This window comes from Huiozyma naganishii, chromosome 8, assembly GCF_000348985.1.
Source record: "Huiozyma naganishii CBS 8797 chromosome 8, complete genome".
Lineage (NCBI taxonomy): Eukaryota > Fungi > Ascomycota > Saccharomycetes > Saccharomycetales > Saccharomycetaceae > Huiozyma > Huiozyma naganishii.
The window spans coordinates 3,454-24,808 of NC_035929.1; the positions used below are offsets into that span (position 1 = coordinate 3,454).

The 21,355-nt window shown below is 44.7% G+C and overlaps 8 protein-coding genes across 8 annotated transcripts; 4 read left to right on the top strand and 4 right to left on the bottom strand.

The window, feature by feature from the left end:
• Positions 1 to 1,112: 1,112 nt before the first annotated feature.
• On the top strand, positions 1,113 to 2,498 carry KNAG0H00100 (uncharacterized protein; the record flags this gene model as incomplete). Its single annotated transcript, XM_022609256.1, has 1 exon — positions 1,113 to 2,498. The coding sequence occupies one exon, from the start codon at positions 1,113 to 1,115 to the stop codon at positions 2,496 to 2,498; it is 1,386 nt and encodes a 461-aa protein (XP_022465670.1).
• A 2,774-nt stretch (positions 2,499 to 5,272) lies between these two features.
• Positions 5,273 to 6,430, top strand: KNAG0H00105 (uncharacterized protein; the record flags this gene model as incomplete). The annotated part of the gene is made up of 1 exon (XM_022609257.1): positions 5,273 to 6,430. One exon carries the CDS (start codon positions 5,273 to 5,275, stop codon positions 6,428 to 6,430), a length of 1,158 nt encoding a protein of 385 aa, XP_022465671.1.
• Positions 6,431 to 7,351: 921 nt separating this feature from the next.
• Positions 7,352 to 9,421, bottom strand: KNAG0H00110 (uncharacterized protein; the record flags this gene model as incomplete). The annotated part of the gene is made up of 1 exon (XM_022609258.1): positions 7,352 to 9,421. The coding sequence occupies one exon, from the start codon at positions 9,419 to 9,421 to the stop codon at positions 7,352 to 7,354; it is 2,070 nt and encodes a 689-aa protein (XP_022465672.1).
• A 1,970-nt stretch (positions 9,422 to 11,391) lies between these two features.
• PAN3 (PAN-complex poly(A)-binding subunit PAN3) lies at positions 11,392 to 13,413 on the bottom strand (the record flags this gene model as incomplete). The annotated part of the gene is made up of 1 exon (XM_022609259.1): positions 11,392 to 13,413. The coding sequence occupies one exon, from the start codon at positions 13,411 to 13,413 to the stop codon at positions 11,392 to 11,394; it is 2,022 nt and encodes a 673-aa protein (XP_022465673.1).
• A 1,322-nt stretch (positions 13,414 to 14,735) lies between these two features.
• Positions 14,736 to 15,500, top strand: NRE1 (sepiapterin reductase family protein; the record flags this gene model as incomplete). The annotated part of the gene is made up of 1 exon (XM_022609260.1): positions 14,736 to 15,500. One exon carries the CDS (start codon positions 14,736 to 14,738, stop codon positions 15,498 to 15,500), a length of 765 nt encoding a protein of 254 aa, XP_022465674.1.
• Positions 15,501 to 15,770: 270 nt separating this feature from the next.
• Positions 15,771 to 16,664, bottom strand: KNAG0H00140 (bifunctional uridylate/adenylate kinase; the record flags this gene model as incomplete). Its single annotated transcript, XM_022609261.1, has 1 exon — positions 15,771 to 16,664. The coding sequence occupies one exon, from the start codon at positions 16,662 to 16,664 to the stop codon at positions 15,771 to 15,773; it is 894 nt and encodes a 297-aa protein (XP_022465675.1).
• A 305-nt stretch (positions 16,665 to 16,969) lies between these two features.
• KNAG0H00150 (uncharacterized protein) lies at positions 16,970 to 17,944 on the top strand (the record flags this gene model as incomplete). Its single annotated transcript, XM_022609262.1, has 1 exon — positions 16,970 to 17,944. The coding sequence occupies one exon, from the start codon at positions 16,970 to 16,972 to the stop codon at positions 17,942 to 17,944; it is 975 nt and encodes a 324-aa protein (XP_022465676.1).
• Positions 17,945 to 18,047: 103 nt separating this feature from the next.
• CDC16 (anaphase promoting complex subunit CDC16) lies at positions 18,048 to 20,390 on the bottom strand (the record flags this gene model as incomplete). The annotated part of the gene is made up of 1 exon (XM_022609264.1): positions 18,048 to 20,390. One exon carries the CDS (start codon positions 20,388 to 20,390, stop codon positions 18,048 to 18,050), a length of 2,343 nt encoding a protein of 780 aa, XP_022465677.1.
• Between the last annotated feature and the right edge of the window lie 965 nt (positions 20,391 to 21,355).

Here is a 21,355-nt window from a genome sequence, read left to right on the forward strand (position 1 = left end):
GTCATGTCGCATTGCTTCAAGTAGAGATTTTTCTTTCACTATACGTGCTCTGCTTTTATTCTGGTCTTTCCTCTGCCATATTGTTGCTATTTGCGACATATAAAAATTACGTCCCGTTTAAGTATCTCCAGGCTGCAGCAATTTTGGGTAAACTTTTCACCAAAAGTCACCCTAGCCATGTATTTGTTCGTGTGTCGGACAGTTGTCCGTGTCGGTATCAGAGACTGCTGACGTGACAGCCCGGAATAAAAAAGTGAAAAAGGAAATTAAAATAAAATGACATAAAAACAAATGGAGCGCAGTCGTGACAGTGACGCCGGTGGTAGGACTGTGCAAGAGTATTGCTATGGCCAGTGCAATTTAAGCTGTGGCCGAGTAAACATGGTGGTGTACACAAATGTGTTCAACAAAGCTAAGTTGGGCAACTGATAGAGAACTTCGCCGTAGATTATTGTAGACGTCGACCAAATGGCCGCACTAGCTCTAGCTCTCCACACCAGAGCAAAAGTTCCGGCCAAATGATGGTTGTGCACACACCGTGTGACTCCACAATTGAGATATATTCCAGTGCAATAATGCCGGAAATTTTGTTTCTACTTTTTCTTCCTCCTTTTCGCTCGCGGTCTTTCCTTGGTGGGCAGGACCATAGAGCTTCAACATTTTTTGACTTCCTTTTCACACCGCTGATAAGCAAGGTTTTTCTAAACGTGGGTCAGGCAACGTGCGCTACCTATACATCTTGAAAATCCTTTTTACATAAAAAGGCGACTTGGTTGAACCCAGCTGCTCTTCTCAATCTCGCTTTACACCACCGTTTTTGCCGGTCCATAGACAAAAATTCAACGTGCTCACTGTCTATGGCAAGCTTTCAGAAGCGTCTGAGTTTCTTGGAAATCTCGGTGGAGAACAGGCATGCGCTCAGCTTCTTGCGCAACCCGGATCTCCTCCCCATCAAGAAGAAGTACCAGACATGGGGGTTCTGGTCCAACCTGGCCTACTGGGGCTCCATCTCGTTCACCTTGGGCACGTGGATGGGTGCCTCGTCGGCGCTTGACATCGGGCTGTCGTACCCATAAACGATCGGCGCCTTCATTATCGGGAATGTGCTGTCCATGTTCTTCACTCTTGCGAATTCGTACCCGGGCTACGACTGGAAGGTCGGGTACACGCTGACACAGAGATTTGTCTTTGGCATCTACGGCTCGTGGTTTGGAATTATGGTCAGGATCATGGTGAGCATTGTGAACTACGCGTCTGCAGCATGGCTGGGCGGGCTCGCCGTCAACATGATTCTCGATTCCTGGTCCCAGCACTATCTGCACTTGCCGAACACCCTGACCCGCCATGTGGCGATGGCAACCAAGGAACCAATCGAATACATCCTTTTCAACGTCATCTGCGTCTTCTCCTACCTGTGGAAACCGCACCAGATCAACAAGATCATGATTTTCTCGTGCATTGCCAGCTGCTTCGCCATGGTCGGCATGGTTATCTATCTGTGCCGCGAAAACGGCGGGGTTGGCGAGTTCTTCGTCTCCACAAAGTTGACTGTCACGGGGTCCACGAAGAGATGGGCCTGGGTGTACATGATCTCGTACTGGTTTTGCTCGGTTTCGCCCACCTCGACGAACCAGAGCGACTTCTCGCATTTCGGCAGCTCCCAAACGGCCATCTGGCTGGGCACCATCTGTGCGCTGCTGATCCCAGCCTCCGTAATCCCAATCTTTGGGATCATCGGTGCTTCCACCTGCAAGGACCTGTACGGCACTGCGTTCTGGATGCCAACGGACATCTTCGACTACTGGCTAAAGAACGGCTACTCCGCGGGGGCCCTGGCAGCGGCATTCTTCTGCGGTGTCTCGTTCAGCCTGGCCCAGCTCTCCTTTACGATCTCCAACGCAGGTTTTGCCAGCGGCATGGACTTGGCTGGTGTTCTGCCGAGATACATTGACATCAAGAGGGGCGCTATTTTCACCGCCCTGGCCTCGGTGGCCTTGCAGCCGTGGAATTTCTACAACTCGTCCTCCACGTTCATGATTGTGATGGGCTCGTTCGGTATTGTCACGACACCGATCATTGCGGTTCTCATCTGCAACAATCTGGTAATGAGAAAGAGACGGTACGCTGTGTCGCAGGGGTTTGTCTTGAGGGGTGAGTACTATTACACTAAGGGTGTCAATTGGAGAGCGATGGCCGCCTGGGTGTGCGGGATGGCCCCGGGGCTGCCAGGCATTGCTTGGCAGGTCAACAACAACTACTTCCACAATGCGGGTATCGTGAACTTTTTCTATGGCGATTCGTTCTTTTCGTTTCTGATCTCTTTCTTCCTGTACTGGGTGCTTTGTTTGGTGTTTTCTCTCGAAACCAACATTTTGCATGACGACAAGGACTATTTCGACTGCTTTACCGACGAGGAGGCCAGTAAGGAAGGGAATGGTACCGTACAGTCAGTTAGGGCCGCAAATGGTGGCGGACCATGGTGTGCAGTGGGATGGTAAAGATAAGGGTGGCAGTGCCAAGCAGTTCGTTGACCAATCTGTTTTTTCCAGTTTTGAAGTGGTTGATGAGTCGATTGATGAGGCGAAGCCAAACGTGGTCGAGCCAGACTCGTCTTCGACACATTCAAGAGCTGAGAGATCCAATTTTTCAAGCTTCTTCAGGTAAGTTTGTTTCCAAGGCAGAGCGGTAGCGACACGTCTCTTAAGCGGTGAGCTGGGTATTTCTTAGGAAGAGCGGTAGCAGAAAAGAGTATTTCCAGTGGGGCAAGCCGTGTCCGGTCTTACGTAAGTAAACTGATGCAGCGTTATCAAACCATGAGTGACTTCAATCTCCTGGAAGAACCGTGATCCTGTTCAAAAATCCAAACGGGCACAGCACCACGGTGCACGCGGTAACTGGGGTACAAGATTGTCAACTGTTGATGCTACGATGGTTATGGGTCAGATAAGCGTATGTAAAAGGGTAAAAGACAGCAGACGTAAACCTGTTGCTTGCAGATGGCCCGTATAAAACGGGAGCAGATTCCGAACTTCCACATGCTCCTCACCAACCAAGCCCAGCTGCACGGAACCTAAACTCTACAAACGGACTATTTTCTATTTACTTAAATCACACCATTGGATGCTCCGGCCGTTACTCGCTCCACCAGTAAAGCTAATAGGGTGCTGGTAATATGGGAAGGAGAAGCAGCTCACGGATAAACTACCAATGGCATCAGACCCGTCGGACAGCAGTCACCGTCGCTATGCAGCAGCTCGTTACCAACGCCCTAACATTTTTACAGGGATTCAATAATCTAGCACATTGAATAGACAAACCACAGGACCAACCACAGCTGCTCGCTCGATTTACCATATTGTTACGCACCACTGTCTCCTAAGCCGCGGAGGGCTGTTGAGGTCGCAGAGTCCCTTACACTTGTTATAGATCCTCCGCATTGTCGTAGTTAGCACGCACCTGAGCCTCCCACCACTCCAGCGGATTCCCTTCAATGGCGAGATTGAAAGCGCTTACCACTTTCTCACTGCCATTGAATGCCTCGATTAGTACGTATTGCTGATCGGGCAATGGTCTCTGGAAAATTTCAAATATCTCAGACGTTAGGCTATTTGACCAAGCTTCATAGTCATCGTTCGTTGTTACTTACTGATGCCGACACCAAAGTCATAGCGAGCGTACGCCAAAGCTCATAGCGTTTCCCCTATGTGTAGTAGGTAACATGTGATAACAGAGGGTTTTGCGCAATTCTTGGCGGTAGGAGAGGTGCAAGATATGCTATTCCCAGCTGATACCTCAATGGGGTGAATTGTGTTACAGGTATATCTTGTGGTAGATTTCCCGCACGTAATCCTCAAATCTACCTATATATTTTGCTTGGATTGACTTTTCCTTCCTTTTAGGTCAATCTTCCCTTTTATATCTTTCTTATTTCGTTGCTGTTTCTTGTTGTACCTTATCTTTTTCTTTATTTTGTTCTCGATGGGAGCGCCCCGTTTGCTCTCCCGAACTCATCGATTGGTCGTCGCCCCGATTGCTCCAATTTGTGAAACTATTTGTATCCCGATGCCCTGCGTCCAGAGTATCAAAGTACCTTCTGTGACGCGTACTACCATTTTCCATGTATTACCTTGCACCGCTGTTTTTCATTCTAGCCTGAGAGCTCCCGCAGAGCCGTTTCCGCAGGGCTGTATGCATGCTAGTTGCGGGCTGCTCCATGATATGTTCTTGCCTCTCTTGAGCATGGCATATTGAGGTGGAGATGAGACAGAGCAGAGACGGTTCTGGTGCGTTGCAGTTCTGTTACCGCACTTATTTACTCTTGACGGCAGCTTGCTTTAAGATGTTTTACTGTCTGGCATCCACGATCAAGCAGCAAGAGTACAGCTATGGGACGCAATAGGTTGAGTTTCATGTTCTGTTTTGTTGTGGGACCGTATTATGTCTTTTGGTTTAGCTGAACTGCTGGTTTGTGAAATACGCCCGTTGTTATTTGTGGTGAAGATGGCACGGTTATTCTAGTATGCTTCGTGATAAGATTACCTTTCTGTTGTGTTGCGAGAGGGTTGTTGACTGCATATCAACTTTTACTTGTGCATCACCGTCGTTACTAAACCTTACAGCGAAGATCTCAAATTAAAGAGACAATTTTGGTGACTGCCGGGCCCACTTCTCCCCTCAATTTCCAACCTGCTGCATCGCACTTATCACTGCTCAACAATTCCAAGTCACAGCTGTCTAGCTTCCAGTAAAGGCTCACCGAGTGTGGCAGGCAGCAGTTCTCCAACCGTCACGCGAGATCTAGTTCCGCTATCATGTCTCTTTTTGGCAAAATTCGCAGAGCTTCCTAACCTAAAACTAAGCAACAGGGAAAATATAGTAAGGCCCCCTAAGCAACAGATGCATGCAACAAGAAGAAGCACTAACAGCGTTTCCAGTATGTCATAGCCCCCTTGAGAGGGCAAAAAACGGGGTTGGCCCACAAACGGGCCAGGCAAGTCTCTCGAAATGGGGAACGAATCAATTCCACGGCCCGAGAAACACAACAAGCAACATGCAACACGCAACATGCAACATGCAACATGCAGCATGCAGCATGCAGCATGCAAGCTACGTGACAAACGGACAGACCCAAGCTAATGAGGTCTGATCCAGCTTCGCCAACTATTATATAAAGGCCACAGATTCCAACTATTGGAATCCGCGTGTCACTTCCTTATTCTCTCTGTTCTTTCGCAGGACCTTCTCATCACAGAAAATAAAACACACAACCAACATGCACTACCACAGCACAGGGGAACTGCTTCTTTTATTTGCGTCGCTTCTGAAAATTGTCGCAGCACTTACCGTGACCGAGGACACGACCCTTACTGGGGACCAAACCTTTAGCGAGGCCGTAACCATCGAGGACGGCGCCACCTTAACGCTGAAAGAAGGTTCTGTTTACAAGTTTGAGAACGACCTGAGCGTTCATGGCGGTCTTGTCTTAGACAATCGCAATGTTGACGGCACTGTCTCTTTCAACAGGGAGAGTTCCCTAAACGTTACTGGGTCCTTCGAATTGGCCGTTTCAAACGATGTTGATATGTTCTTCACTAGCTTCTATAACTCCGGATCAATTTACGTCAAAGGTTCCGCAGTGGTTCAGCCCGCCGTCACTTTCGAAGGTTTGGAAGTTTTTATCAACGATGGTACTATCGACGCAGGGAGTCTTGACGAAGGACCTGCACATTCAGCTATTGCTTTTGGTGACGCTTTTGACCCAAAAAAAACACCATTCATCAACAATGGGAAGGTGGTCGTAAGTGGGACAGAAAAATTCATCGAAGGCAACGTTGTTTACTTGCTTGCAGGGAACGCGGTTAAGTTTTTATCGCCCCCGTCGGAGGGGACTGGAAGTGTGGAGGTGACCAACTCATATATTGGTCTAAATGCTAGAAACAATCCCGGCGGCCCTGAAATCCAGTTGAAGGACTCAGCACTATACTTGCCCGCCAATTTCTCCACAAGCATCAGTGTTCTCGGACTCAAGGGTTCGATAGTCGCGTTTTCTCTGACGCCCACCAGTTTACTCCCAGATATGAAGACGACTTTACAAGATGGAAAGCTGCCAATTGGGTTCCCAGATGCCGTGGCTACTATTGCTGACATTGACGGAACTATTGTTCCATGCGGAATAAAGCAGGACCTCTTCACTTTGCGGGCCACAGAAAGCATTTACAATACCAACCCAGGCATATCATTCACAGACTCTTTTCCCTCCATCCCAGACCCAGTCACCACAACGACCGTGGTGGGGGAGGGACACACAGTGACGCAGACAACCTCTTACTACACCGAAGCTGCCGGAGGAACATGCGAGATGAAAACCACTGTCTATCCAACTGCCAGCACTCTGTCAACGAGATACTCTGCTGCGCCCTCAGCTAATTAGCACTCCCACTGACGACGCCTTTTTACAAAATGCTGGAGAGGACGGTCTGTGGGAGCATTGCTCTTCAGCTCTGTTGACCTCGCTTTTCTACTTCTAACGTTTAACGTATTTGATCGTATCTCTATACGGATATATACTTTTTTTTTAAAATTGCAGTCCTCTGAAGACCAGCAGCGAGCACCAACTTTTACGTTTTGTGCTCTAGAGTTTATGAAATGTACGTGCGTTTTAGATCGACACAATGACGACCCCTGGAATCACTGAGTTTTTTCAAGCTCGACCCTGTATGACGGGAATATTTGCAACCGCCGGTCGATAACCCACAGTGAGAGTTTCTAGGAAACATTTTGGAAAAGCGTTCATGGAACGACCTCTGGACCACAAGCAAAAGGTACATCCGGGAGGATAATTTCAAGCTTCAAACTCTTTCCTTTATGTTGTTGAAATGATTTTCCTTTGTTTTCCTGTGCGTATCAGTTGTGCCTCTCAAAATTTGGCACATACAACTGCCCGTCGCAGTGAAACAGGTCTTGTCGTCATGTAAAGGGTGAGAATAATCCTTCAACAGTTTATGGAACTCTTCTATATTATACGTATACCCAGAAAACTTCTTGACGCTGTAGCGTTTCTGTAAAAGCTTAAGTATGTAAGGACTCTGATATTGTGTATTTACGCCGTATACGTAAAGTATGTAGTTATATCAGCTGTACTTGCTTGTCTAAGACTGATAGATATCGGGTTTATAATAGTTCACAGTACTGTATTAGATAGGGTAGCGGGTCATGAGTTCATTCCCAAAGGGAGTTCCAAATTTATCCTCACAGTTTTAGAAGTTGAATATTTAAAAGTACTACAATTGTTAAAAGCTTAACATATGCTCCGAAACCAACCACAGATACAGGGATAGCTGCCATGTTTTGTTCACACGGTACCCAGTAACATAATGGCAAGCACAGCAGTCCAAGATAGACTAGGCCTGAAGACAGATCCACTGCTGCCATAGACCGAAACTCCCGCCATTGTAGCAGTCTTGGGTGTGACACTGGGTTCAACAGACATGACTTGTAATGTTGTCAGAGAATTTGACGCTCTAGTAGTTGTAGTTGTCGTTGTGACGTGAGAAATACCCGTGTTTTGCTGGTCGTTTGTTTCTGCGATTCTTGTTTTCCCACTTCCATTTGGATGAGCCGACTGTTCCGCAGCATTGGCACCACCACCCAAATGTTGACTGCTATAGGTTGAGTTATTTGTCAGGATTCCACAGTCCGCTGTACATGTAGAAACAATGGTAGTTGTGTGTAACTCTCCACCCATGTGTGCTGGGGTAGAACCGACAGGGAACGTTGTGCGCGTGGCAACAAGTTCGCCGTTGGCATTGCTGGTGATGTAGTCACAAACAACCACAGTAGATGTCACTTTGGCGTACTCGAGTGTGGTTTCCGTTGTCGTCTTGAACAGTGCGCCTGTTTGCGAGCTTTCGGTTGGTTTCTCTGTTCCTGCTGTTGACATGACCAGACCACCTGTCCTCGATTTGTCCGTGGAGTGTTCAATTACCGTTGTCGACTTGGGCACGTCTGTTCCTGTTCTTGACTTCTCAATGGGGTGTTCCGTTTGTGTTTCCTGCATGGAAGTGGTGGTTTTAACTGACGATGTCGCCGAAACAGTGCTGTTACTGTATCCGGGATGCATCGATCTGTGTCCGGACTCACTGGAACTGCTTGCAGCAGAGCGGTGTGACGAAGGAGTAGTTGACGCACTCCCACTGGACGAGTGGAGTCTCGACGATGCAACACTGCTGCTTACTGCCGAACTGCGGGATGAATGAGATGCAGAAGAACTCGCACTGGAGGAGCGGTGGGTTGATGGATTTGCACTAATAGAAGTCGACAATGTCGTCGACTNNNACACAGTGCTCCCAACCCCGCAGGTTCCGTTCTCTTCGTTTCTGGAATAAGAGGTGACGTATTCTATTGTTAGTGTACCATTCAGGACTTCTGTTGTCGTTTTCAGTTGTGGGATAGGGGAGAACGAACCGTTGAACAGTAATGCAGGGTATAAAGATGATACTCCTGAATCAATAAATGTGATATTTTTTTGTAGTAAGTTGCATGGTGAAATCAAACTATCCAGATCCATTAACCTAAAGGTTGTGTCCTCAATCTCAGCAATCACTGTTCCACTTTGTACAGTTGCATGCAAAGCTGAACCTGAAGCGTAATCAAAAAGAACTATCGAACTGTTTAGTCCATGCACAGTAACATTGGAATCCCCGTAAGAAGATGCGTATACAGCCGAGTCTTTCAAGACGACATTTTGAGTATCCGAAATATTCATGTTATAGAGGGATAAAACTCCATTTATTGCTTCTATTGTTCCAGATCCTTGAAATCGTCCCATGATAGTAATCGTATTTTTGCTGTCAGTATCCACTGTCGTCGCATTAAATAGCGGGGTTTCACTATTTGCAGTTATTAGCCCATTGTTCACAAATGGAGCGTCGTTTGTATTTAATATAGCAAACCCCACTGCTGAGGTTTTATCAGTGCCTTCAACGGTTATTGTGCGCTCATTCCTGAAACTTTGTGAATCCTGGCTCAGGTAAGCAGTCTGCGCACCTTTTATACTCCTTAGGTATAGGTGCCCTGAGCTAAGAAAGGTTTTGAAATATAAAAAGAGGGTGTTGGGAGAATAGAGCTCTGCTGTACCGGTAATGTTGACTGATGAGGCAGTAGCATCAAATAGTGAATTACCGCAATTGTTCGAATAAACGACCAGATTACCGTAGACGTTCAAGTCTTTTTTGAACATAAAACGTCCGTCAGTCAGGGTTAACGTGGCACCCTTCTCAATCGTGACGGTACCGCTGAATACACGATCTCCGCTTAACGTAGTGTTATCAGTCACAATCATCCCATTGCTTACTGCCTGGGCGAGAACTGTGGGTAACAGAGAGGCAATTGCCAGTAACACTATTTTGAAGTTTCCGAGCATATTGGGGGTATGATCCGTTGGTATTTCAACAAGCGATGGAGAATGAAATGTACCATATTTCCCTGATTATATAAAAATTGGGAGGGGATATCCCACCCCATCCAAACTACCTCGTCCCGTGGGATCATACGATTTGTTAAGCACTCGGCAAACCTACGTCTTTCTCCCCGCAGGAAAATACAGCGATCTGAACAAGGAACTGGCATTCCTCCTTTGTACGTTATTTTCTTCCTCATCTCGGTCCCAGAAGGGAAACACAGTCCCGTTCTGGAAATAAACAACATTTTTGGTTTCCTCCCAGTGAAACGGCGCAGGACCCAGAAGGCACAGCAGATGCACTCAGAGAAATAATCAGCAGCATGCATCGCCAACAGGTGGCGGGAGTTGTCTCGAGTGCTGAACTGTTCAGTTAGCTGATTTTTTTGAAGGTTCTCACCCAGATCTATTTGTTTGGGGGGAACGCACTACGCAAAATTACCTTCGAGATCTACCGAACATTCTACATGTACACCTGAAATGCTGGTCTGGACAAAAACATAACCAGCTGTTCTATTTTCCCCGTATTGAATTTTTTATCTCTCCAGTGTGCTCAGTTTGATTATTCCCAAGTCCTGGTGCGTTGCATTATTAGGCAAACCGTCAGCCCTAATCTCAAACTCGCTGAAAAAATGGCAAATTTGGTCACACGATAGATTCTCTCCAGAATGGAAGAAAGTATCAAAATAAGCCTGTATGGATAAGTTGTGGCACTCCCATTGAAAATGGACCCGTACTCTGTTATCCCAAGAAATACAGTATTGCGATATACTATAACTTCTACACGGGAGGAGACCCACTTGGGACATGCGATTGGCCCGTTATTCGGCATATATATATATATAAGCCGCAATGTATCTGCACCGAAATCTTTCAGAACTGCCTCTAAATCCAAGACCCAACGAAAAGAGACCAAACTGAGGCAAGCAAGTACAACTGATATAACTCGTATAACTACGTATACGGCAAAAGTACGAATATCAATCAGTCGTTACACATATCTTTCAGTCACAATCCAGTTTGGCTCCTAAAAGTGGAAACCGTAGTTCAATTTGAACTTCAAGACATCTGTTTCTCAGGAAGGACTATAAATATTATCTATGATTGTTCGAAACACAATATCATTTGGAGCTTTTATTTCATGAACCGTCCTTTCAGATTGTAACTTCAAAAAATGCTGAAGCTAAAAAATTCTGAGCTGCAATGAACCCCCATAGTTTTTTTCAGTTTCATTTGCATTAATTCCGTGTGTCCTCCTTAAACAAAACAGCCTGCAAAAACTTCGGACCCCATCATCATCACTGATTGTGCTCAATTCAACCGTAATCTGGACCAGTAAGCTCTAAGCAAGTAAATGACACGTTTTCGAGTACGAGATCTTGACAACTACGGCTGGTTTTTTCTTTGGTAGTCTCCATTCTCCAATATATGTTTTATTTTCTAATATACACCACACCCACACCCACACAATATACTGCTTCAGATTAGACCTTTTTAGAAATGTTCATTTATAGTAGTCCTAAGATTTATCAAGTAAAAGGACAACCCCATCTTTCAGTTCTTCAATAAAATAAATAAGTTTATTTGCTCATTACTAATTCAACACACATCAATAAATGATTCCCAATTCATCAGTCTTACTCCGGAACTTCACCTCTAAAACTCCAACCATTGTTCTCAGGAACGACCTTTACTCTGGAAAAATGAGGGTATTAAAGGTTCGAACTACTAATTTCTTTTCAGAGAGGTGAGCAGAACTCTGAAACTGAGTTTTACACATTGATGATGCCTGGAAAATAATCTAGGATATTATGCTGTGCGTTATTCAGTTAGGACGGAAGTCAGTCATACCACTGCAGGCATGCTAGAAATTGTGTTGTTTCCATAAACTTACACATATTTTAATTCATTAAATGTAGATATAAGATGCATCGCTAGGTCATGGATCTGAAAGTCGAGTCTATTAAGTCTTTCAGTTCTTTGTAGCTTATAATGATGCAGTTCATGTTATCCGATGTGGCTAACATTATCTTTTCTTGAGCCCCAGCATCCAGTTTGTTTAAGCATCTTAGAATATGGGTGAGGTCTACGATAGCTTTGCCACTTTCATCCATTTGATGGAATACAAAATCGTAAAATAGAATAATAGGGAATTTTTCACCTGATTCTGACCAATTGATATCTATTCTCGATTCGGTTCTACCAAATATGCAATTCATTTTACACATTAGTCTGAACAGTCGGGCATTTTCCAGCTCCCTTGCCAGGATTTTTTCCGTATACTCTGCGTATGTTTTCATAGAGTCAAAAACAGTAAATATCTTGTCGATGAAAAGACTGCTCAAGTCAGAAATATTTTTATTTTGGTTTGCGGTATCCTTCAAATATGTCAATACTTTTTTGAATTTGTCATCAACGGGCAACGAATCTATTGTCTGCAGGTTACCTTCGGTACCGTTGTTTATGCATGAAGAGAGGCGAATTAGTAGGTTTCCCAGTTGTTCAAAGTCCTTGTTTCGTTCTGTATGCATGTCCTCATGGTTCTCGTGATTGGCCACATCAGAAGCCCCCACACCGGACACTTTAATCATTCCCGGATTCCCAGTGACAATAACTTTCTCCCAATTCAAGCATTTGTTCAGCACCAGACCCACTTCATGTGCAGACTTCATTGCACTTATCAATTGTACAAGGTACGACCATAGGTAATCCTGAGTAATTGGCAAAAAAGGGAATCGAATGAAGTGTGTTTCGTATAGCGAGACCGCGTTTGGGTAGTAGTCGTAAACGAGGCACAAGGAAGTGTCTCCAAATTTTGTCGTAGTAAAGAGGTCCCTCAGCTGCACTACATTGGAGGATTGTAGCTTAGACCAGTTTTGGAACGTTTTCGTGATAGTGCTTGGATCACTGATACTGATGTCATGAATTCTGCGTAGAACGTATAATTTCCCATCAACGTTGGAGAAAACTTTAAACAGGGAGTTTACGTGGCCACTGTATCTATCTGTCTCCCCTTTCTTTTCGTGGAAGTCTAGTGGTACAAGTCCAAAATAATCCTGGACTATCACCGGTAACGACCCCCCCGCTGGGAATATTTGCAAAGACGCCAAATTTCTCTTCACCAAATCTTCGCGCAAATCGTTTGGGATGAAAAGATCTTCTGGTTTTCTTTCGTTTGGTTTCAAAGGTAGTTTCAATTGTGGTGGAGCCTCTGGTGCGTATAAGTGATACTGTAGGATAGAATGTGGTGGTGGATATATACTTGGGAAATTTAACTTGGTCACTTCAGGGTCTCCCAGTGGCGGTGGCATTATAATTGGAGATTCCGATATCCCACCGGTCATTGACTGTGCAGATATTGTAGGAGTGAAGGACATATTATTCAATTGGCTGGACATTCCGTGGGTAATACCTATATCACTCTCCAAAATGTTTGTGTTGGAAAGCGGTTGAGTCGAATGGGGCAACGGTGTAAAGAAGTCGGCCTTGTAGGCATCGAAATTCGGCGTGAACGGTGCCTGGGGTTGTGGTTGGTGTTGCTGAGTCTGCGGCTGGGGTTGTGATGAAACATTATCACCAAACACCTGCTGTGGACCTCCGTTGATGGACCTGTTACTGCCTCCATTGGACATTGGCTTAAAACTGGCTGAAGCCTTGGCATTGAATTTAGCAGAGACAGGGGTACTGTTTCTTGGTGGGATGGTGATGGATGGCCGTGATGCCGAGGTTGGCGAGGAATCCATTTTTGCATCGAGGGAAGTTGTAGCAATGACAGTTTTCTTGGGTGGTGGAGAATCTCCCATCACGGCACGGTTCCCATTGGCAGTCTCATCTGTATCGCCATCATGTTTGAAGGGACAACCTTCCTTCTGCTTCTTACAAAATCCATATATGATCACATTCCTACAGGGAACGTCTCTAGCCCAATCTGCATTGATTTTATCGATAACGGGCATGCGAAGTTTGCACTGGGTGAAGGAGAAAGAGAACGGAACACCTATAATATGTGGGAAAGAAAGAACGATAAAAAAAATAAAGAAGAAAAGAAGGCAACAGTACTTTGGAGGTGTGTAAGTGTGTGTTTGTGTTGATACGCCAGTCCCCTTTCTTGATTATAGCATATGCTGAATGATCCAAGAAAAGAAAACACCCTGTTACCAAATAATCGCACAGAACCTGGTTGGTACTTTACTCTCTTTCCTTCTCTCTATCACACCCCTCTGTGTACAATAAGCGGAACGGATTTCGCTGTTTTGTCGATATATAATTCTTTCAATTTTCCGTTAGGATATCGTTATCTACGGCAACTGTAAAAAAAAAGCTTGGCTTCCCGGTCACGTGGCGAGAAAGACGGCATCTCGGTGGCCGGGGCCTTCTCCGGATTATATAACACCGGTTTCCGTCTCTGGTTGTAACCCCGACGCATAAGAGGACGGGGCTAAAACAACGACAAATAGGGGGTCGGGAAAATGGGGAACAGAACAAAGCCTCATCCCCCGATAGAGATGTGTTTGATGTAGTAATCACCAGATATTCAGATTTGAGTCTTTTTGTGTGTTTTTGCATATGTACAATTGGGCACCTTCCTCTATATCTATTTGCCTACGCGTTATTGTCAGGGTGGAATTCTGCAGCAAGTGGCTCTTTCTTTGAGTCACGCAGCCTACATTTCCTCTTTGGGAAGCGGGCTGCGCAGGCCCCGTTCGCCCGAGTGGGCACCGTACAGTCTCGAGCACGAAGGCAGAGTATGTGCGTGAGGCACCCTCTGCGATGGGTATATGTATGTGCCTGTGGCCCTGTTGGAACTCACTTTCGTGCATTTTAACCCCAGTTTAGTATTCAATGAGGTAGAGCTGTCTCTTCTTTGTAGAGTTTTATGCATTTTTTCATGCTCTCGATTTTTAGTTTTTATTAGTATGTGTATTCTTGCCCAATTATGCATGCAATGCATAAAGTTAGAACCACATATTCAAGTTCTCTATTGCTACTTCGTTGAAGTTTTTGCATAATTACAACATCAGCTATCAGCATGCTGACGGCAGTGTGCAAGGGGTTCCTGTTTCTGGCTTTTTTTTCTTTTTTCTTTTTTTCTTCTTCGAGCTGAAGATTATATAAGATGTAGCTGGTACCCTTGGCATTTCTCTATTCAATCCATTCCACATCTTATTCCTTGTTACTTCTAAGTTACAAAAATAACCAACAGTCTCAGTATCGTAACAGACATTAGAACATCAACCAATCAAAACAAACAAACAAACAAACAAATAAACAAGCAAAAATGCCAGGTAAATCCATCATTGTCACAGGTGTCTCGAAGGGTATCGGGAAGTCCATCGTAGACAGAATCTTTTCCCTAGACAAAGAAGCCAAGGTGTACGGTATTGCCAGATCCGAGGCCCCATTGAAGGAATTGCAGGCCACCTACGCCGGCAGATTCCAGTACGTGGTCGGCGATGTCACTGACAACGCCAAAGTTACCGAATTGGTGGAATTGGCAGTGAAAGATTCTGGGAAACTGGACTCTCTAGTTGCCAACGCTGGTGTGCTAGACCCAGTCCAGGATGTGCACAACATTGACGTCAATGGGTGGAAGAAACTGTACGACATCAACTTCTTCTCCATTGTCTCGTTGGTCGGGATCGCTGTTCCTCACTTGGAAAAGACCCAGGGTAACGTCATATTCGTCTCCTCAGACGCCTCCGACACATACTTCTCTAACTGGGGGGCCTACGGTTCCTCAAAGGCAGCTTTGAACCATTTCGCTATGACTGTCGCCAAGGAGGCCAAGGGTGTCAAGTGTCTAGCTGTGGCCCCAGGGATCGTCGACACCTCCATGCAAGTCAACATCAGAGAGAATGCCGGTAAGAACATGTCCAAGGAACACCACGAAATGTTCAAGAGCTTAAAGGCAGACAACAAGCTGTTGACAAGTGAAATCCCAGCCAACGTTTACTCGCAACTTGCCTTGAAGGGGATCCCAGAAGGTATCAACGGTTCCTACATCAGTTTTGATGCGCCTGCTTTGAAAGAGTACCAGTTCTAGATGAGTTTGGTCTACATAACGTAACGGATCCCTTTATAAATAATTAAATAGAATATTTCTCGATAGTACAATGTACATGGAAGATACTTACTGTTGCAGCATTTTTCATTGAAGCTCTCGTCTCTCTATACGTTGTCGATGTGCTCCAATGCTACGCAAAAATATGTATGGCATTTACTTTTTTAGGCCCGTTTTAAGGAACGGGCATATCTGCTATCTATATTTCATCTAATTTTTCCTTTTGGGAAAGAGTGATGGGCGGGATGAAAGTTAAATTTTACCTTTGAGCTGTTGCTGAACATCGTTGTAGACTTCTTCGACAGATTTGTCACATTTGATCTTGATCACTTTGTTTTGCTCTTCGAAATACTCAATTACGGGCATGCTTGTCTCAACAAAAGTCTTGAATCTTTTCTTGATGGACTCGATGTTGTCGTCAGCCCTCCCGCTCGTCTTGCCACGTTCCAGTAGTCTCTTTTCCATCACCTCTTCTGGACAATCAAAAAATAGAACGAATTTACTTGGGACAATCACGTCTTCAAAAGTGATTGCCTGGTCCATCTTCCTTGGGAACCCGTCCACCAAGAACTTCGTTCTGCCCTCCTTGAAGTTGTCACGGATGGCATTCTCCAACAATTTCACGGTAATCTCCTGGGGGACAATCAACCCCTCCGTGATGTAATGTTTAATTAACTTTCCGTACTCGGAATCCGGTCTGTTCTGCTCCGCACGCAACAGATCACCAGCAGATAGGTGCACAAAATGGTAGTCGCGCACCAGATTGTCACATTGAGTGCCCTTCCCTGCACCAGGTCCACCAAGGACGAAAATAACAGATACCTCCTCTGGAGTGAAGATCGGTCTCCCAGCGGTTTCAGTCATCTCTGCGGGTGTTGGATCTTCTTCTAAAAACTCAACTGGCTTGGACTTCGAATACAAAAGTGACAGGATTGTGGTGCCGAGTGCAAGTAAACCAACGACCGCCACTTGCTTACCAGATACAGAATTCCTGTTTAACCGTTTCTTGGGCTCCCTGTCCTTCTTCTTCGGATCACTCTCGTCCACCGTCTGTTTAGAAAATTTTTCAGTATGGAACGTCGTTTTCCTTGAGCTTTGTTGCAAAAGAACGCGCGCGGTGTAGATACCTCTCAGCGGCGCGGTCATAGAACCTCGTGGCACTCTGCCCAGGTAGAACAGACATCGTGTTCCCCTCAGTCCCAATGCTACCATGCTCTTCCGAATCTCGCAGGTATAGGGTCCCCATACACATGTACGTACAAAAATATATATATCGGTCTTGACAATAGCACAAGTGCAGATTACTTGATGTCGCTTTTTTTCCCTAGATGTACTGACAAGTTGGAATTAGAGTAGTTGGGGTGTTCCAATTGGTTGTCACTGTTGACAGACCCCTCGGCCACCTGCTCACTGGAGTTTATAGACCACAGTCTGTGTGGAACTGTTGTAGAATGGAGGATAGCGAGCTGGTGGAATTTCTGCTTCAGGATGTGTACCCTGCGAGCACTTTGGTTCGGGAAGAGGTAACAGCGGTGAACTCAGCCGCGGCAGCTCCCGTGGAGACTCCCAATGTGGCAACGGTAACGGCGGACTCTGGGCTCAGGAACGAAACGGCCGATGATATGGATCTTATGGAGGGTCTAGATGATTTAATTTTGAATGATAGTGACGCCAAACAAGGTGATAAGAAAAAGAAAAGAGGTGATAGGAAGCAGAAGAGTGATGCCAATGACACCAATAAAAAATTATCGAAGAGTGAGAGGAAAAAACAATCAAACGAAGTCGCTAAGGAACAGTCCAAGATGAGCGAGAAACCCTCGCACAACCAAAATTCGCATCCAGGAGAGCCGGATTCGTACATTGAGGTTGCCCAATCCGGAAGACATGACTTGAACTTCCATGGCGCGAAGAAAGTAATCGTTAATATTCAGGTTCTCAACGAGGGAAATGAAATCGAAACAACCACCCTCTATGATATTAAAAATGTGGAAAGTCTCTCACTAGATGTTACAGTGAATGAAAAGGACCCTGTTTCCCCAGATCAATCTAAGAGTAACGGGAAACCGAAAGCACAAAGTAGAAGAAAGAAGAAGAAGAATTCGGTCCTCCCTAAACCCGCGACAGATGACCACGATGCAGTTGCAGAGAATAAGCCGCCAGCACCGGAGAACAACAAACGTTCCACGAAAAAAAAGAAGCAAGCAAAACTTGAAGAGAAAACCTCGTTGGAAGATATAGACGATAAAGTCCATGACGAGGGAATTATGCAGAGCGCAGCGGATGATAGCCAAGTGAATGGAAAAAAATTGTTCGAAAAGAGCAAGGCAAAGAGGCGTAAGAACAAATCGAAGGCAAAGGGGAATATCGTTGATGGCACACCATCTGATATTCCAACACAATTTGAACGTACCTCTGTTGAATTTTGAATAGCGAGTAAAAAATTATTCTGAATGCATATATCATCGAGAAGGACGGTCTAATTTTACGAACTATAATGCTAACTATCGTGTGTATGAGCCAAGTCCATTTTCACTCTAAATCCATCATTTCGTTATTGGTTTCGGTGCTTGGGACTTTCGAGGGGCCTTCCAAAGGGCTTTCGATTGGGCCATGCTCATTCCTCTTCGACCGTTTTGAAAGCCCGGATGACTGAAGAAATGGCATGAGTGTGCGCTTCCTACTAAGCGCAGTGTTGTCCCTATTCTTCAAGGGATTCATTTCATAACTGTTCATTACTAAAGGATGGTCGCTGTCCAATTCTTTCGCTACGTTTAATTCCAATGCACGAACCAACATCTCATTTGCATTTTGATTGGACGGTTCAATAGCTAATGCTCTATGCAAAATATCAACTGCTTTTTGTAGCTGATTAGTCTTCAGATATAGGAAACCCAAAGTACAATATGTATCCACGTCTCTCTCAGAATCCTCTAAAATGTACTTGAAACATTTGATGGCATGTTCATAATCACCCAGTTTCTTATATGTATGACCTAGATTTGTCTGGATTGAGATTGCCGTCTTGGAATTTGAGTCTAATTCCCGTGTTTCTTCAGCGGCTCTCTTCAGAAACTTCTTTGACTTTTCATAATCTTCTTTCTTGTAATACATCACCCCCATTTCATTCAATACTAGCGGGTCACGATCGCAAATATCATAAGCCAAAGTGAAATACTCCTCCGCCAAACTCAGCGTATTGGAAGACATGTACTGCATTCCTAAAAATAAATTTGGCAAATGACTTCCTGGAAAGAACCTTGCTGCGGTAGAGTATGCGGACAACGCTTGATCCTGTTCTCCCTCCAATGCATAAGTATGAGCAAACCCCAGCCATGCCGGTGCAAATGTTGGGTCCAGCATCGAGGACTTTGCAAAAAACGTTCTGGCCTCTTGCAACTTGCTCATACACATGTAGTAAGTTGCTACACTAAACCAACTTATTGCTTTCTTGGGGAACTTCTCTGTTAATTGATGGGAAAGTAAAAATAATTTGTTTTTGGCAGAGACTTCATAGAGACAAGAAATGTAGATTGGTAAAATCTTCGGGTTGAACTCGTCCTTTGACAAATATGCTTCACACACGTGGAGGCACTCTCCAAACTTGCATTGAGAAAACAAAATTTCAATATTACTGTGGATATAATCCACGTTAGAGTCCAAGTTGTACTCCTCTGCCAACAACCGCTGGGCCGCCTCTGTCCTTTCTTTATTGATCAGTTTAGACAGTCTCAAAACATAGAAGTTTTTTATTATGTCCTCGTTGTCGTCTAAGATACTGAAATCCAGAGTCTCGATGAGATCCCATTCTTGTTGAGGTGTTAGGAGACTTTTACTGGTCAATTCGTTAAAAGCCTCAAAGTTTTTCACATCTATCGCTATTGCCTCTTTGAATGCATCCTTTGCGCTGGAGAAGTTATTGAGTGCACAAAATATCTTCCCTCTTAGAAAGCATAGTGATGATTCTAGTTTTACACCACCGTCAGTAGTCTCTTGACTCCTAGAGGTTTCAGTATCCTCGGATATATGAGCAGATGGAATTTCTTCACTAGCATATGGGTTAGTTTCCCCCACTACATCTAAAGCATCGTCATACCTCTGTAGCTCAATTAGACATAATCCCATCAAATACCGGCACATGACATTTACTGAGTCCAAACTGTCAATTGCCATGTAATTTATAGCACGAATGTATTCGCCTTTGTTATAGTACACTTGTGCCAGCCAAAATGCATCGTTCGGATCCCCTGTAATACTGTACACCTTATCTCCCACGTACTCTGCAGTTGTCAGCATATGCTGCATCAGTGCGTCATGTCTCCAATACCTTAGTTTGTCTACAGATGATAACTCAGAAATGTCAATCTCATTAGCCGCTGTTGTAGCTACCGTGTTTGTAGTTAGTGTTGTTGTGGATGGGTCTCCAGGTAAGTCTTGTTGTTGTGGTGCGGAACTCCCCTTTGGGATAAAATTAGAAGGGTCTTTGTATTCCCGCTGTAATGAAACCTTTCGTAATGTTGACGGTACAGTGTAGCCAAACATGTTATTTCTAGATGTGTTGTTTCCCCCTCCGTTATGCACCTTGACTTGGTGTGGAGTGTTGAATGAGGAGACGGACAGGGTTTTGGTGACTTTCTGACCCAATGGACTGTTTATCAATGTATGAAAAGGGTTAAGTGCCCCGGAGAGTGATCTATTTCCCGCTGCTGGTGGATCTGTGCGTTCGCCATTGAGTCGGTCACCATGCGATGCTGCGGGTATCTGGTGTTGTGACGTTGAGTGATTTCTCGCGCTTCTATTCGAAATGAAAGGAGATATTGTCAGTGTCGAGTGCCTTTGTGATGGTGTGTCCCCGGGAGACATTGGATTCCTCATCGCGGCACTGTTGAAGCTTTCAGGTGGTGTTTGGTCCTGTCAAATGGCGTTCCATTCATAGCACGGAATTGATGTTTTGATATGTGTTTAGTAAAAAAAATAAAGCATTGTAGGCGGAGCATGTGTAAAGAGCATCGAAGTCGGCCGACGGCAAAGGTCTCGTTGTTTGATTAAGTTCAATTATCAAGTCACAGTAGTCATACAACGGTATGAAGTCAATTTTTAGGTGCTGGTTGTAGTTATGTCCAATCAAAATGGATGCTACGTGGTAATATTTCTTAGTTGCTTTGTTGGTACCATTAGTTATGTCGTCCTAGGGCAGAGTATCTTGATGTATCTTGAAAAGGATAGTGCCGATGACATGTCAATTGGATTGCAATTTATATGTATTACATCTGAATATTAAAGTGGAATGGAAATTTTTGTAAGAGCTAAAGTAGCTTGTGATTGAACAGAGTGTGTAAAGACTGTTTGGTACTATTATTTACGCCGTATACGTAGTTATACGAGTTATATCAGTAGTACTCGATTGACTAAGTCTCGCTATTTGTTGGATTATGATTTCATTCCCAATGTGATCATTATGTATTAGGATAATTTGTGGGAGTCCCGAATATAGCTTGCTGGCCACCAATTATACAACGGCGCGGAACATTGCGAACCCGGAAAAAGGATTTGCTTATAAGTGCACCCTACAGATACTTCCAAATCATATATAATCAGGCCATGTAGGATTGTCCCAGGCTTTGAAGTCTCCCTGAATATGAACGAAGGAATACAACGGGAAAAAACCAAGAATAACAGATTAACTAATAATTGTAGCAAGGTACAACCAACGGGTAGACTAAAGTATATACTTCAATAACAACTGATACTAGATAGCTTGTATAAGAACCTAGTCGGACCTAGTCCACATTAACAACCGATTTTTACGCTAATATGCCACTCCGAACTATTTTAATCAT